Source organism: Rhinatrema bivittatum, chromosome 2, assembly GCF_901001135.1.
Source record: "Rhinatrema bivittatum chromosome 2, aRhiBiv1.1, whole genome shotgun sequence".
Taxonomy (NCBI): Eukaryota; Metazoa; Chordata; class Amphibia; order Gymnophiona; family Rhinatrematidae; genus Rhinatrema; species Rhinatrema bivittatum.
In genome coordinates, this window is record NC_042616.1 from 508,574,130 (window position 1) to 508,589,985 (window position 15,856).

Sequence of the window (15,856 nt, forward strand, 5' to 3'; positions counted from 1 at the left end):
GGACTTTACTTTCCTTTTCCTCCCCATTGGGGAAAATATTGGAAGAGCACACAATTTCACTACAGACTGAAAAGAAGGTAAATGGCTGTGACGTCTTCTCCGTCTACTCCGGACGAAGCCGGACAAAGTCGCGCGCCCCTTCGGAGCGCGCGGCTTAGGCAGCGCAAGGTGAAGGCAGTGCGCCGAGACGGCTGTGCGCCGTCTACTGCTTGAATTATATGCAGTAGACGCCGAGTGATGACATCAGAGCCCCGCCTCTTTCCCGGGCTCGGTCTCTCACCAGGTCTCTCTCCGGGCTTCAGCGGTTGGGCAGGGTAAGATCTTTTCCCCGTCGCCTTCTCCAGCCAGGGACTCTCTCTCCGCTCCTCACAGCTCCCCCCCGGTAAGGAGAATTTTGCTTTACAATAATGAAGGTGTACCGCTGCTACCACCAGACATTTTGTGAAGACCATCAAGGATGCCAAAAGGCCAAAGGAAAGAACCTTGTATTGGTAGTGAATTGATTCTACCATGAATCTGAGGTATTACCATCCAGTTAGGAGGTGGCTGGGGATGTAAGCATATACATCCTTCATATCCAGGACACACATCCAGTCTCCCACTTGGATGAAGGATATGATGGTGTGGAGGGTGTTCATCTCTACTTTCTCCCATAAATGGCTCTTGTTAAGTCTTTATAAATCCAGGATAGGTCTCAATACACATGACTTCTTGGGAATAAGAACATAGCAGGAATAGATCCCCTTGTCATGATCTTTGGGAGGGATGTGCTATTGTCCGCTAGCTCAGAAGTGACTCCATCTCGTGTTGAAGTTGGGTCTAAGTGAGATGGATTTGGATTGACGTATAAACTGTAACCAGATTGCACAATTTTGAGGACCTAACATGGTCCTTAGTGATCTTTCACCCTGTGTTAAGAAATATGTTAATCCTGCCCTCTATTGGAAATGTCAGGGTCTGAGGGTTGGATCTCTAACAATTAAACCCTAATTTGGGCTGAGACTACTATGGTGGCTTAGGATTACATCTCATGATGGAAGTTGTTAGAGCAGTGCAAGGGAGTGTGATACCGAAAATTGGAGGAAGGGGCATCTCTGGAAGGAGTGCTTATAAAAGCAAAGTAAGGACATCTAGAGGAATGAGGCTATTTAGCTCCTAAGGACTGAATGGCCATATGCTGCGCCTTAATCTGGATAAAGGTTTCTTGGACCTTGTCCCCAGAACATAAGATGCCAACCAATTTGTCACAAACATCCTCATGCAAGCTACTGGCTATCAACCAGGCTATCTGGTGTGCCCCAATGGCTGCTGCAAAGATCATGCTGCATTGTTAAAGGACTCGTACAGCAACAGGATGAGAAGGCATTTGCACTCTTCTACATCCAGAAAAGCTTGCTGATAAGTACCTGCATAAGGAGCAGGAAAGCTAAGTTCAAACTTAAGATCCAATTTCCTGGCCACCAGAGGGGGGAAAGAAGGAAGCTAGATTATCCCACATTCTCTTTCACAGATCCTACAGAATTTTATGAACTAAAATCACTGCTGGTTTGGAAGAAGTTTCCAGAATCAGAAGTAGGTGAAAGACCTCGGTTTGGGGATCCTTGTCTCTCTGGACACTAACCCTGATGGCCTTAAGTAACATGTCCAGGAATCTGGTGCACAAGCAGTCTTCTGATGGGGACAAATTATCTGGCAGCTCAGATGATGGTGATTGGGGTGGCGACATCAGTCATCTCAGAAGGGAAAACGCCCGGGTCAGGTCCCAATCAGCCATGTCTCGTACTTCATCATCGGAATGCTGGCTGGACTTGTCCACAAAGAGGGATGGCCTGCCCAACTATGGCAGGCTAGTTTCCACCACTGGGATTTCTGATGGGAGCTCCCACAGTGTGAAACGAGTGACTCTCTCTTCAGGGAACAAATCAGACTAAACAAGAGAGGCAGAAGGTGCACTCTGTCACTGACTGCTAAAAAGATAAAGAAAATCTTCACCAGTTCTGCTGTGTCATCCTCTGGGCCAGAGTTGGAGAAGAGGTTTCCTCCCTCAAAACAGTATAGGATCATCCTCTTGAGAAGTAGGTACCAGACTCCAGGTGAAGGCCTCCTCTCCGGCTACCTATGCTAAAGGTTGCATGAAGACCAAAGGCACAATGGAGCAGAGTCTAGAGTTTCCAAATGTAGTAGGAGGGATACAGGTTGAGTGATTCAGGCAGACATGAAGGGGCTCTGAAGGGCATGAGATCTGGAAAGAGATGGTGAGATGGAGATAAAATCATCAAAAGGAAGAAGGTAGAAGCAAATACTCTTTCTGGGGCCTACTGACACTTGTTTCACAAATGACATCAGTAACAACTGCGCTCCCAACCCTGCACCAATGGCATCTGTGCCAATAGCATCAAGGGCCAATCCATCAACAGATTGAGGACTGGTGTTTGGCAGCACAGACCCTGATTGAGCCAAATGTTGCTTCTTCCTTGGTGCCAACAAGCCACAATTAGAAGAAGATGAGGCTCGGGAGTGCACCCTGGAACAGGTCAGTTTCTGAGCTCAAAGCTTCTATGCCTTGCTTGACCCCATGCTGTGGCAGATCCAGAGTCAGGCCCCATGGGTAGAGAAGCCATAACAGAGGAGGATTTTCTCAGCTTAGCACATAGGCAGCCCAAGGAGGCTCCGCATTGAGAAGAATGGTTCCATCTCTTTACCAACTTGCAGAGCTCCTCCATCTTCCAAACTCAATTCTGCTGGGATCTATGCAAATCTGACCACAGTCAGATGAGTTGTGATCAATTCACAGTCACTTGTATCAGATATTGTGGCCATCTGTGATGGATATCTTGCAGTCACACACAATCCTTGAGCCATTGGGTCTTCTTGGATGAGGAAACCCTAAAAAATATTTTTACTTCTATACAGCACTGAAAAGAGTTCTTAAGGGGTGCAAAGACAGTGAGGCAAAATGAAGACAAAAATAAGACTGCAAAAGCAGGAAAACTAAAAAAGGAGAGAAAGAGCACGACCGAGTACACATCCATGTGAAAGCTCGGACAAAAAAAAAAAAAAGAGTGAGGGGCTCACAAGGCAGCAAAACTTTACTGAGCTAGAGAGATGGGTTCATTCAGTGCCACTGGATGATTTCACCTATGTGTCATGGCTAATTCAGCCCTGCTTGTCCAGCAGAATGCCATTTACACCTGTACTGTTCCTTCCCCAACATTAACAGATATTGAAGACTTACGTATTTCTTCAAGCTTTTCCCGAGGGCTCATGATATAATCATTTGAGGGTTTTTATGATAGCTTATTTTACAGTGCTTTGTAACATAGTAATGAGAGAAAAAGACCAAATCATCCATCCAGTCTGTCCAGCAAGTTTCTTATGGTAGTAAGTGCCATTCCATGCAGGTTAGCCCCATGTTTCTGTGCAGTCTGTATGAAAATATTGTTTATATTTTCAGTATGTTCTATTTGTTTTATGTTAGATGTGCATTTGGATTATTTATGTAATCTTACATAATCTGCCTAGAACAACTATTATTGAATGAAGGAGACTATACATTTTCAAACAAACAGATTCCTTGGAATGCTCCCTCCCAACATGACTAAAAGTCCACTAATGGTTTACTATACAGCAGCAGGGAATTTACAGATACCCTATTAACACAGAATAAGAGTTATAAAGTGATAAGACATACACAGTTTGGCTGTCATGGACTCCAGATCTGCTAAAAACCCTGGAATTTGCTGCAGTTGATCCTGCAGCTCTTTTAGACTGCTCCTCTTCTTCTCCCAGTATGCAAACAGCATCACCACCTCACTGTCCACAAGCTGGAAAAAGAAAATAAAGGAAATTAAACTAGCAAGCTAGCAGTAAAATAATGCCACCATATTAGTTCCTGCAGTTAGGCTGTTTCCAATGTTGTAAATGTGTTGGCTTTATGTTTAAATTCCTGAATGTTTTTATGGATGTTATCTGTAAAGCTACCTAGAAGTGTCGATTGTATGGTTTACAAATTTTTATAAATAAATAAATTTACGACCTTGTTTCTGAATGTAAATGTACCAACAGCTTTAAAAGAAACAGATCTAGAACAGCAGGGCAACTTTAAAAAATATTTATGAATGCCACAAGAAGAGAGGGGTCTCTGTGCCATGACAAGTTCTAGACTGATTTACTAGGCTTTTTTTTGCATTCATTACTATTGTTTATATTAGTTTTTCCTTTGTTCTCTCACACCTCTCTCCTCACCTCCTTCTCTCAGTCAAGACAGGCTAGGTGAGTGCCAGCTTGACCTAAATACTCTTAAGAGTCAGTTAACACCATCACCAACAAAAACTGAACATTCATGATGATCTTACAGTCAGCCAATAATTGCATTATCAGGAAAGCAAACGCATGAAAATAAAATAAGCGAATGGCATGCTCTCTTCTAGTATATCACACTTTAAGAGGTAATACTTTGATCTCCTATTTCTGTACAAACTGCCTTCGCCTCTTTTCCACTAAAAGAAAAAACATTTAAGAGTGGTTCCAAAGAGTATGTTAGGTATATATGCACCTAAATAAATTCCAACTTTGTAATCAATCTGTGCTTCTAAATAGTTCAGAACTTCTGGATTTCTATTTCACAGCTTACTCATCAAGCTGAAAGCCTCAGACTCCCTTACCTGAACTACCCTTTGTAAAAAAAATTAAACAGCAGTTTAGTCAAAGTATTACAGTACACAGCGTACATCACCCAAGACATTATTAAATAGACCCCATGTTCCCAGATGATGCTGTAGTAACAGAAGCTATATTGCAATTCTGGATTTAAAGTTGAATTATTTGAAGTATTCCAACAGTACACATGAACAGTAGTAATAATCATCCTACTGTACAGCAATTAAAATGTTACTGTCAAATAATTTTAGTTATATAAACTTTCCCTGCAATTACTTTATATCGGCAGAAACCATATCTCACACTCACTGGATCCGGTTGGTTCATATTGGCTATGACATTATAAATGGCATCATACACTTGTACTCATAAGTTTACATACCCTGGCAAAATTTGTAAGATGTGTAGCATTTTAAGAAAATTTGAGTGATCAGATAAAAATGGCTGTTATTTTTAATGTGTTTCAAATTAACTATTTTATGCATCACAGAATAGCACAATTATTAAACAAACCATAGCAATAAAGGAAATAAGACAGTCCTGTTCAAAAGTTTACATATCCTTAGTTCTTAATATCATGTATTACCCCCTTTTACATAATCACTGCTTGCAGTTTTTTATGACAGTTGTGAATGAAGCCATTCCTCTTGGCAAATCACCTACAGATTCTGTAAATTCTTTGGTTGTCTAGCATGAACTGCATGTTTTGAGTTCTGCCCAAAGTTGATACTGAGGTCAGGAAATTGTGATGGCTACTCTAGAACTTTCACTTTCTTCTGCTGCAGCCGCTGAAGGGTCGATTTGGTCTTATGTTTCGGATTATTGCCATGTTGGAAAGTCTAAGTGCGCCCCATGTTCAGCTTCCTGGCTGATAAATGCAAATTCTCCTCCAATATTTTCTGATAAGAAGCTGCATTCATCCTGCCATCAATTTTGACTAAATTCTCTATGCTGCTCTACCTCATGTACTCCCAGAACAGCAGAGATCCACCTCCATACTTCATGGTAGGGATGGTGTTGACTCCTCTCCAAACATAGCATTTATGGTTGTGATCATAAAGTTCAATTTTTGTCTCATCCAAATTATTTTGTTCCAGAAGTTTTATTTTTATTTATTTTATTTAAAGTCTTTTCTATACCGTCGTTAAGCGGGTGCCATCACAACGGTTCACAATAGGACACATAACTATATGTTGTATAGAGTGTCTAGAGTTCTACCAATTAAACAGGTGCCATCAAAAATACTGTAGTAGTTTCATAACAAATATTATTTGGTGGGTATTATAAGTCATGTCCAGTTTTCTCTGTCTCAGCTATAAGATAAAGTATTACTTGACTAGTTCTTTGTTGTTTAAAGATAAAAGAATTAGAGTATAAAAATGAGAAACACACGCATTAAGAAAAAAGGTGTGTGTGTGCATGGGAGTTTGACTGACCGCAACCAACATTTCCCTGGGTTCTCCTCTCAATTCTCTTTGTGGTATGCTTGCTTAATTAGCCACATTTTTAAACTTTTTCTGAAGGTTTTGATGTTTCTTTGCAGTCTGATTTCTAATGGCATATTGTTCCATATTGGGGGTCCTGCTAGGGATAGGCCCTATTCCTTACTTGAGTTAGTCTGGCCGTCTTAACTGAGGGAATAGTTAGCAGTGCTTTGTTTGCTGATCTCAGGTTTCTGTGGGGTGTATGTATGCAGAGAGCTGTGTTCAGCCACTCTGCTTTTTCATCGTGTATTACTTTATGTATGGTGCATAAAGTCTTGTATTGTATTCTTTGTTCAATGGATAACCAGTGTAGTTCTAGTAAAGTTTTGGTTATATGTTCTCTTCTACTTTTACCAGTTAAAATTCTTGCCACTGTGTTTTGTAGTATCTGTAGTGGTCTTATTGTGGTGTATGGTAGGCCCAGTAGTAGGGCATTACAGTAGTCAGTACTGGAAAAGATTAAGACTTGTAATACTGAGCGGAAGTTGGTAGGCGTTAGTAGCGGATTTAGTCTCCTAAGAGTCATAAGTTTGGCATATCCCTTACTTTTTGAGAAATGTGTTGTTTCATATTTAATGCTGAATCTATTAGCACTCCCAGGTTTTGAAGCTTCTCTAGGTAATCTATGGTGTACTATAAGCATGCTGTTTTGTGGCATTGGTACAGCAATGGCTTTTTTTCTGGCAACCCAACTATACAGCCCATTTTTGTTCAAGTATCACCTAATTGATACCTGTATGTCAGTAGAAGTTGCTTGTGGGTTTTTCTTTGCATCCCAACAACGTTTCCTGGCAGTTGTGTCTGAAATCTTTCTTGGTCTGGCTTGGTATAAACCCAACCCATGATTTTCCACTTCTTGATCAGAGTTTGAACAGTACTGATTGGCATTTTCAAATTTTTGGATATCTTTTTATATCCTTTTCCTGATTTATAAAGTTGAACTTTTGCTTGCAGTTCCTTTGACAGTTCTTTTGCTTTCCCCATACTTCAGTAATCACCAAAGTCAGTGCAGCCCTGGATGAAATTCACAAGGGTTTCTCAAGAGCTAAGAAACTCATTGACTAATTATTCACAGACACTAATTACAATCAAACAAGGCACAAGTGTGGATACCTACCCTTCATTGCCATTTGAACCTGTGTGTGTCAACTTGAGTGTGTATTATCAGCCCAAACATTCAAGAATATGTAAACTTAACAGGACCATTTTATTAATTCTTTTATTGCTATGGTTTAATTAATGATTGTGCTATTCTGTGATGCATAAAATAGTTTAATTTGAAACATTAAAAACAACAAGATGTGTTTTGTCTGATCACTCATGTTTTCTTAAAATGCTACACAGCTTACAAATTCTGCCAGGGGTATGTATACTTATGAGCACAACTTTATATATTGAATAAACCAATCAGAAACGGTAAAAAACAAGGGTGATCAATATAACACCATTAACATGTCAATATCTACAATATAAAAATGGTGTACTTTTGAAAACTTTAATTTACAAATTCCACTATGAATACATAAAACAATAAAGATCATAATACAAATTTAAAGGCCCCCCATAATAATACCAAAGCCTAACTAGGAACATAATTTCGACAAACAATCGTGTTCTTCAGGTGACACCCACCCAATTAAAAATCCCAGAAACAAAATACATATAAACCCCACACATATACTTTCCAAAACCTAACTGATACCATACTATGTTTCAAAATATATCAACATATTTAACAAAATAATGCTTCATTTAATAAACTGCTTTCATAATATTTGCTACAACAACTCAAGGATTTGTTTTCCAAACTTACTATCCACGCTCTGAATTCAATCACAAAAAACGCCGGCGCATATTTATTGTCACTTAAGCTCATTATGAAGTCTGCCGTTTTCACCAGTGTGAAATCACCTCACAAGGTTAACTGCATCTTTCCTCCCCAACTCCAAACGAGCGATTAAAGGCATTCACTTGCGTAACGCCAACGCATGCATACATCCACAAACAACTCCATGTCTAACATGCTGACTTGAATGCATGCATTCAAGTCGGCATGTTAGGCATGGAGTTGAATGAATGCATTCAAGTCGGCATGTCCCCTGAAGATGACGATTGTTCGTCGAAACTAGGTTCCTAGTTGGGCTTTGGTATTATTGTGGGGGGGCTTTTAAATTTGTGTGTTATGATCTTTATTGCTGTATGTATTCATAGTGGAATTTGTAAATGTAAATTAAAGTTTTCAAAAGTACACCATTTTTTTTTGTATTGTGGATAAACCAATCAGAAGTCATTTCCACAGGTTCAAAAAAATATGATCACCGGTGATGGCTAAGAGTTCAAGGCTGGCTCAGTATTTCCATCAATCCAAAAACAATCTCCCAGTCTGAATAAGTGGCTATTCAACTTTTTTCCTGTTCTACTAGCACCATTTGCTCAGAAAATAGTAGTCCTCCAGGTGCTAGAGAAAGAAACAAGAGGAAGTGCTACAAGCTTAGGAGTTCCTTTCCCTCATGGCCTGAAGCGTGGCCCAGGGATTCCTTTCCCTGCAGTCTGAAGAGAAAGAGGAAGAGCAGCAGCAGCAGCCTCCCTTCTCCACCAGTCCATGGAAGAATGAGCCTTTTAACAGCCTGGTTGGAAAGGGATGTAGAGTGAAACAGAAGAGGAAAGCAGACAGCAGATTATAAGGGAGGAGAGGAGAAAAATAAAAGCATACTTAAGAACATAAGAAACTGACATGCTGGGTCAGACCAAGGGTCCATCAAGCCCAGCATCCTGTTTTCTACAGAGGCCAAACCAGGCCACAAGAACCTGGCAACTACCAAGATCCCATGCTACTGATGCAATTAATAGCAGTGGCTATTCTCTAAGTAAACTTGATTAATAGCCGTTAATAGACTTCTCCTCCAAGAACTTATCCAAACCTTTTTTGAACCCAGCTACACTAACTAACTACATCCTCTGGCAACAAATTCCAGAGTTTTATTGTGCATTGTGTGAAAAAGAATTTTCTCCGATTAGTCTTAAATGTGCTACTTGCTAACCTCATGGAATGCCCCCTAGTCCTTCTATTATTCGAAAGTGTAAATAACCGATTCACATCTACTCGTTCAAGACCTCTCATGATCTTAAAGACCTCTATCATATCCCCCCTCAGCCGTCTCTTCTCCAAGCTGAACAGCCCTAACCTCTTCAGCCTTTCCTCATAGGGGAGCTGTTCCATCCCCTTCCTTCTCTGTACCTTCTCCATCGCAACTATATCTTTTTTGAAATGTGGCGACCAGAATTGTACACAGTATTAAGGTGCGGTCTCACCATGGAGCGATATAGAGGCATTATGACATTTTCCGTTTTATTAACCATTCCTTTCCTAATAATTCCTAACATTCTGTTTGCTTTTTTGACTGCTGCAGCACACTGAGCTGACAATTTTAAAGTATTATCCACTATGATGCCTAAATCTTTTTCCTGGGTGGTAGCTCCTAATATGGAACCTAACATCGTGTAACTACAGCAAGGGTTATTTTTCCCTATATGCAACACCTTGCACTTGTCCACAATAAATTTCATCTGCCATTTGGATGCCCAATCTTCCAGTCTTGTACTTTTCCCGGTTCCAGTGGTATTACGATGATCTCTTCACTTTTTGCCAATAAAGCGATAACTATGTACCCCCAGGATATAGATTTGGAATTCTCTTGGTCTCTATGGAGGTCCTTGGTTTTTATGGGATGCCTTGGTCAGTCCACTGATCGATGTGGTGTGGTTGTGTGTCCTTGTAGCTCTAGTGTGATTATGGAATACACGGATTGCGTTCATTTGTTCCTGATGCTGTGGTATTATCCTGCGGGTCTGCTAAAGGATTACAGCAGCAGAAGTTATAAATGGGAGTTGAAAAGAAAAAAGAAAAAAAATAGGTGACATGAGTTGAAGGAGACAGTAGGGGAGGAAGATATGGGAGTCAACACAGGAATTTCCAAAGGAAAAATAAATACAGTGATAAAGGGGAATTATCTGAGATGAAAGAACAAAACAATTTTGAAAAAGTGCATTTTTGGTCATTTCAATTTTGGTATACAAAATTATGTAAGCAGTACTGCTATAAAAACAGTTTTCATAAAATACTTCCTACAGAGCAACAATCCTAAAGATGAAATATGACCTTCAAGTTTCAAAGTATTTTTGATTCCTGTCCATTCAATGGGGATGATGTAATTAGCAGCACTAAAGCTGCTGCGGGTTTGTGTGCGTATTGAACGTGTGATTTTCTGCACAAAGCCACTTACAGACCAACAACTGATTTAGTGTGAATGGATGCAAATGACATGTAAAGGATGAAGTTATCTATTCATGGGCAATGCAGGGAGCTGCATTGGCAGGGAGAAATGCTAGTGTAGATTTTTTAATGATGGTTTTTTAGCACCATGGTCAGGGATCAAGTTAAGTGACAGCGTCGACGCGGGGGCCATTTTTTCCATTGCTTGCATCGATGTGGTGTGGTTGTGTGTCCTTGCAGCTCTAGTGTGATTATGGAATACACGGATTGCGTTCATTTGTTCATGATGCTGTGGTATTATCCGGCGGGTCTGCTAAAGGATTACAGCAGCAGAAGTTGTGGCAAGTGACAGATTGTGATAGGAGAGAGAGGTTCAGGGAGAACAGACAGAAAGGAGGGACTAAGAGGAGCAGATTGTTCTGGTTGAAGCAAGCCACAGAAGAGCTCAGAGGCTGCGGTTATTCCATCTCAGAACCACACTGCTGGGGATGCTGGAGTCGGATGTGGCAAGGATGTACAGACTTGAGTTCCAGGGCTCTCATGGGTTTGTATGACAAGATCAGAGAGGACATGGATCTCCTGACAGACTGTGGATATGCTATCCCTGGCCTTGTGAAGCTGCTCAGAGCCCTTCATTTTCAGGCCACCGGTTCATTCCAGAACACAGTAGCTGTGGTGGCTAGCATGGAGCAATTAATGTTCTCCTGTCATTTCAGTCAGGTACCGAGGGCCATGCTGAAAAGGGTCAGGTACTACATAGCTACCCACAGCAGCTTTGGGAGTGGCAAGAGATGGAGAGAGCTTTCTACAATATAGTGGGTACGCCAAATGTGATAGGCACTATTAATTGTATAAGATAAGAAGGCAGGATGTGTGCTGCTAAAGCGGTCTGAAGGATTCCAGTAAATGTCCAAATAAAAGTATGCACATCTGAAGTAATTTGGATTTAAATTCCTTTATCTTCACAAATAAAAGTATCTACTTCACACCTATATTTGGACATTTGGACATTTACTGGAGTACTCCAGACCGCTAGACTTCCGCAGCACACATTCTGCCTTATTTGATATATGTGTGCTTTGCTCCTCATTTTTGCGCGGTGTTCACTATTGATTGCACCCATGTGGCTCTCACCCCTCCTCATGGCAGAAAAATGGCATACCCAAATAAGAAATATTACCACTCTGAATATTCAAGTGGCATGCAATGTGCGAATGAAGATAATCAGCATTGTGGCAAAATTCCCTAGAAGCAATCATGATTCATTCATCCTGACTCAGTAAGCACTGGTGAATATGGTGAAGGCTAGTGACTGGATAAGTTATAAACAAAAGCAACTACTTTTTAATTGCAATCAGTAACGTGGGGATAGGGATGTGCACTTAAAAATTTCAAATTTTAGTCAGAGGTAAGTATGCAGAGGAGAGAATAAAAGGCTAGTTAGTATGTGCTTTCTGGTACATCGGTGCACAAAGTGTCTACTAAACTGGTTACTTACCCTACAAGCTCATATTTCTCTTTAGTTGACATTTTTGCACACATTCATGAGAACGGCTATAATATTATATCCTGGCATCCTTCAATGTAAGTTGACATGCTTGATTAGTAGTTATCTGAACAGACATGTATTGGAAACAATGTACTAATAAGCATGCAGTCAGGTATAATTAAGGCATCATTGTACATGCTGTTAGCTACATAGGTGCTATGATGCATAATATGCTACACGTCAGCACGTAGTGGTGAGCATCTAAGGCAGAACAGTAAGGATTTATTGGGACATTGGCTGCCAGTGTGCACGATAATTTGTTTCAGAGGTCAGCTTGCAGGGAAGGGTATGGTTGGCAGGGAGCTTTAAGGAAGTTACATCATATTTTTCCTATGAAAATATATAATTGTATTTTTCTTGTGTTCTATAGGTGACGCTGGCTATGAATGCAGATCATGGCTGCTCACACCACTTGTAGTGCCTCAAACTCCAGCAGAAAGGAGATATCAGGAAGCACATATTAAAACCAGGGGGGTCATAGAGTGCACATTTGGAGTGCTGAAAGGTAGGTTCTGCTGCCTGGACCACTCAGGAGGCGCTCTTCAATAGTCACCTGAAAAGATTACAGATATCATGGTAGCTTATTGTATGCTCTACAATATAGCCCTCCAACATGGCATCAAGCAGGAACTTAACCCAGAACTAGCAATAGAGGCAGAGATGTGCACTCCGGCCCCAGGAAGAGACAATACTAAGAGTGGAAATGAGATAACGTGCAAGGTCATCACTGACTATTTTGGTTGAGCAGCACCATTCCCTCTCTGAGTAAGACTGCCAGAAAGGAATTTGTTTGAAGCACTGGCTCTTTTGTACTATGTTTTTGAAAATTCTCATAAATACTTTGTTTATTAAAATTTTAGTAGTTCTATGAATTTATTTTGTCTTGTAGTCTTTGCTATATGCATTTGATGCCATCCTTGGATTGGGTATTCTTAAGGATCGCCAGTCTTGTGTAATGGGTTCACAGGCTTAAGAAATGGGGCCGGCAGAACATATACTTAATACAAGCAGATCAGCCTGTCTGCTATTTCCCCTTCACAGTCAGGCAGGAGTCTTGTGGTCCATGGACATCACTTGGCTGATACTAAATTTTCATGGTCAGGCAGCTTCCATGTTGAACCAGAATATGGTGGCTGGAAGAGCCAAGGTGGGAGGTTAGAGGAGGGATCAAACAGGAGAGTGGATAAAAGGAGGGAGGGGGAAAGGGGGGGGGGAGTTGTCACAAACATTGGGAAGAGGTGGTTGGTAGGGAGTGGAGAGGGGGAGAAATGAGCAAGACGTCAGGGGTAACCAAAGCATGGGATCAAGTTGATACACCAAAAGGAAGCCAGACCCTTATAGCAAGTGCCTTGAACCTGCCACCCCAGCAAAAAATATGCTCTATGTGCACAGGCTGGAGGCTTTCACCTCACAGTAGAAGTCATCTTGACAAAGGATGCTAGCAGCATGTAAATGGAAAAGAGGAGGAAGGGTTTTTGTCAATTCAAATCTTTTTTATTTCAAACTCCCCACCCACCCCTTCCTCACTGTATGACACTCTCTAACCTTTCAGACTAGTGTAAAAACACCCTCCCTTCTAGACTCATCCAGTTGGGCACACATCTGGTCTAGTTAACTCCTCTTTCTGAGGCTCAAACCATGGCCCAGCCTCTTCACTTCCTCAGTCTAGAGTTGCAAAAATGATTAACTATGACAACAGTTGTGTATTATGAATAGCTGCGGCATATTTGAATCAGTCATGTTCTTGTCCTTCTAGGAGACTTATTTCCTCCTCTTAAGGGGAAAATGTAAGGATCATTGTTTGATTGGGAATGGGAGGGGTGGAAAGGGGAGGGGGAGACTAAACAAAGGGGGTTGTGGAGGGAGTACTTAGTGAATGAAGGTGTAGAAAGGGCGGGTGGAGTGGGGGGGGGGGGGGACGACAATATATAAGGATCATTGACTAAGCGAAGGGGGGAATGGGGGGGAGGGGAGTCCAAAGAAGGGAGTTTGTTGGAGGGAGCCCTTAGTGAGAGGTATAGGAAGGGGAGTGGAGGGAGGAATATGTAAGGATCATTGATTAATTGGTAGAGGAGAGAGGAAAGGAGGTAGGGGGAAGTCCAAGGAACAGGGGATTGTCACAGGGAGTCTTTAATGAGAGGAGATGTAGGAATGAAGGGGAGGGGGGAATATGTAAGGAGCATTGATTTCTAGAAGAGGGGGAAAACAAAGGAGAGGGGTGTCTTCACTGGCCAAGTAGGAGGAAGAGCAGGAGCAGCAGCAAGAGGGCTACTCCTCCCCCCACCTCAGGTACTACCTGGAAGCAAAGCAGTGATGGCAGGTTGCCACCTCCAGGAGGCATACCCCAGGCCACAGCACCCTCCCCCCACCTCTGTAAGGCCTCTTTCCCATTTTGACCAAGCCAGTAGGGAGGAAGAGGCATGGACTGGGCAGCCTTTGCTGCTTGAGGTAGGCTTGCATCACACCCTCATGCTTTTCCATTAATATCTGGTGGCCCAGCTGGGAACATGGCTCATCATCTGGACATTCATGCCAGGCAATGAGCTGGTTTCTCAGCACCAAGTCAACCAGGCCGTCCAGATGTTGGGGGGAGGAGCTAAGAGCGAATCAGGCAGCCCTTGGGGGTCTTGCCATTATAACTATGTACATAGCTGAGGTCCAGCAGGAACATACAAGAGTTCTGCTGGTCTTAGCGAGGCGCATGGAACTGTGCGAGCAAAACCCCTAAAGCTGTTGTCTCTGTCCTCCCTACTGTCCCAGCCCCTTTTTATTTTTGGTAAATAGTTTTTCTCCTTCCTGTTATTTTTATTTTGAATATATTTTGATTAAAAGTTTAAAAAATGTGTTCATAAAAATCTTTTTAGATTGGCAATGGTATGGGTGTCCTTTGTTTTGTTGGGCTTCTGCACTTGGGGAGGGGGGGAGGGGGAGACAGAGGAAGGAGAATTAATGATAGGAGTTTTTGCTGAGAGAACAGAAAGGGGGGTGGGTGACATAATGAACACAACTTTCTTGTGATACGAGGAGGGCAGTGGGGTGGAAGAGAGTACCTAGTGAGAAGAGGAAAAGGGGAGAGTTAGGGTGTGGATAAGATGTGAGGATCCAGTCTTGCATGGGAGAGGAGAGGGAATGGGAAGGAGGAAGCAGGAGTACCTTCTGAGAATGAAATAACTAGAAAATGGCCAGATCCTTATATAAAAAAAGGAAAAAAAAGGGGGGAGTGAGTGAAGAAGGGAAGTGGTGTTCGCTCTCCCAGAGAACACCTGGAACCGGAGACCCCGTGAGAAACATCTACCTGACAGGAGAAGCTGAGGTCGCAGCAGAGTAACGTCAGGTAAGGACGCCCCCACTGACTATAAGATCTGTGGAAGGGTGGCGCCCCACAGCCACCGGCGCGCGACTTGGTCCGGCTTAGTCCGGGGAAGGCCGGTGGCTGACTGGAAATTAATTTCCTCTTTATTTCTTCAATGGGCAGGAAAAGGAAGGCGAAAAATCACTTCTCCTGTGCAACAATATCGCACTGGCCCCATGGACCATCATGTTTTAAGAATGATGGAAATGCCGAATGAGAACCGTTTGGGAGCTACATCTTTAGTCTCCCTAAGTCCTGGTGAAGGACCGTCGTCTCCACCACAGCCGAATGTGTTGCCATCGATTGAGGCGGCTGGGAAACTGGTAGGAGCGATTCAAGGGAACTTAGGCTTGATTAAACAAGCTGAATCTCGTTGGACTGAAAATGTTAATATATCTTTAGATAATGATGTATGGATAATGCTCCCAGTTGATACAGAAAGTAATGTTAGTCCAGTGGTTATACCAGATAATGTTACTTTGGTAGATATAGGTAGAATGATATCAAAGCTTGATAATAATATAATTATGATGAATACA

At 42.0% G+C, this 15,856-nt stretch overlaps 1 protein-coding gene across 2 annotated transcripts in view; it reads right to left on the reverse strand.

Moving 5' to 3' along the window:
* DTNBP1 (dystrobrevin binding protein 1) overlaps positions 1-15,856 on the reverse strand; it is a 400,954-nt gene that overhangs the window by 280,641 nt on the left and 104,457 nt on the right. For both annotated transcript variants that reach the window (XM_029590691.1, XM_029590690.1), the window contains exon 4: positions 3,692-3,824. In XM_029590691.1, coding sequence (XP_029446551.1) covers positions 3,692-3,824 — 133 coding nt within the window. The remainder of the gene's footprint in view (positions 1-3,691; positions 3,825-15,856) is intronic.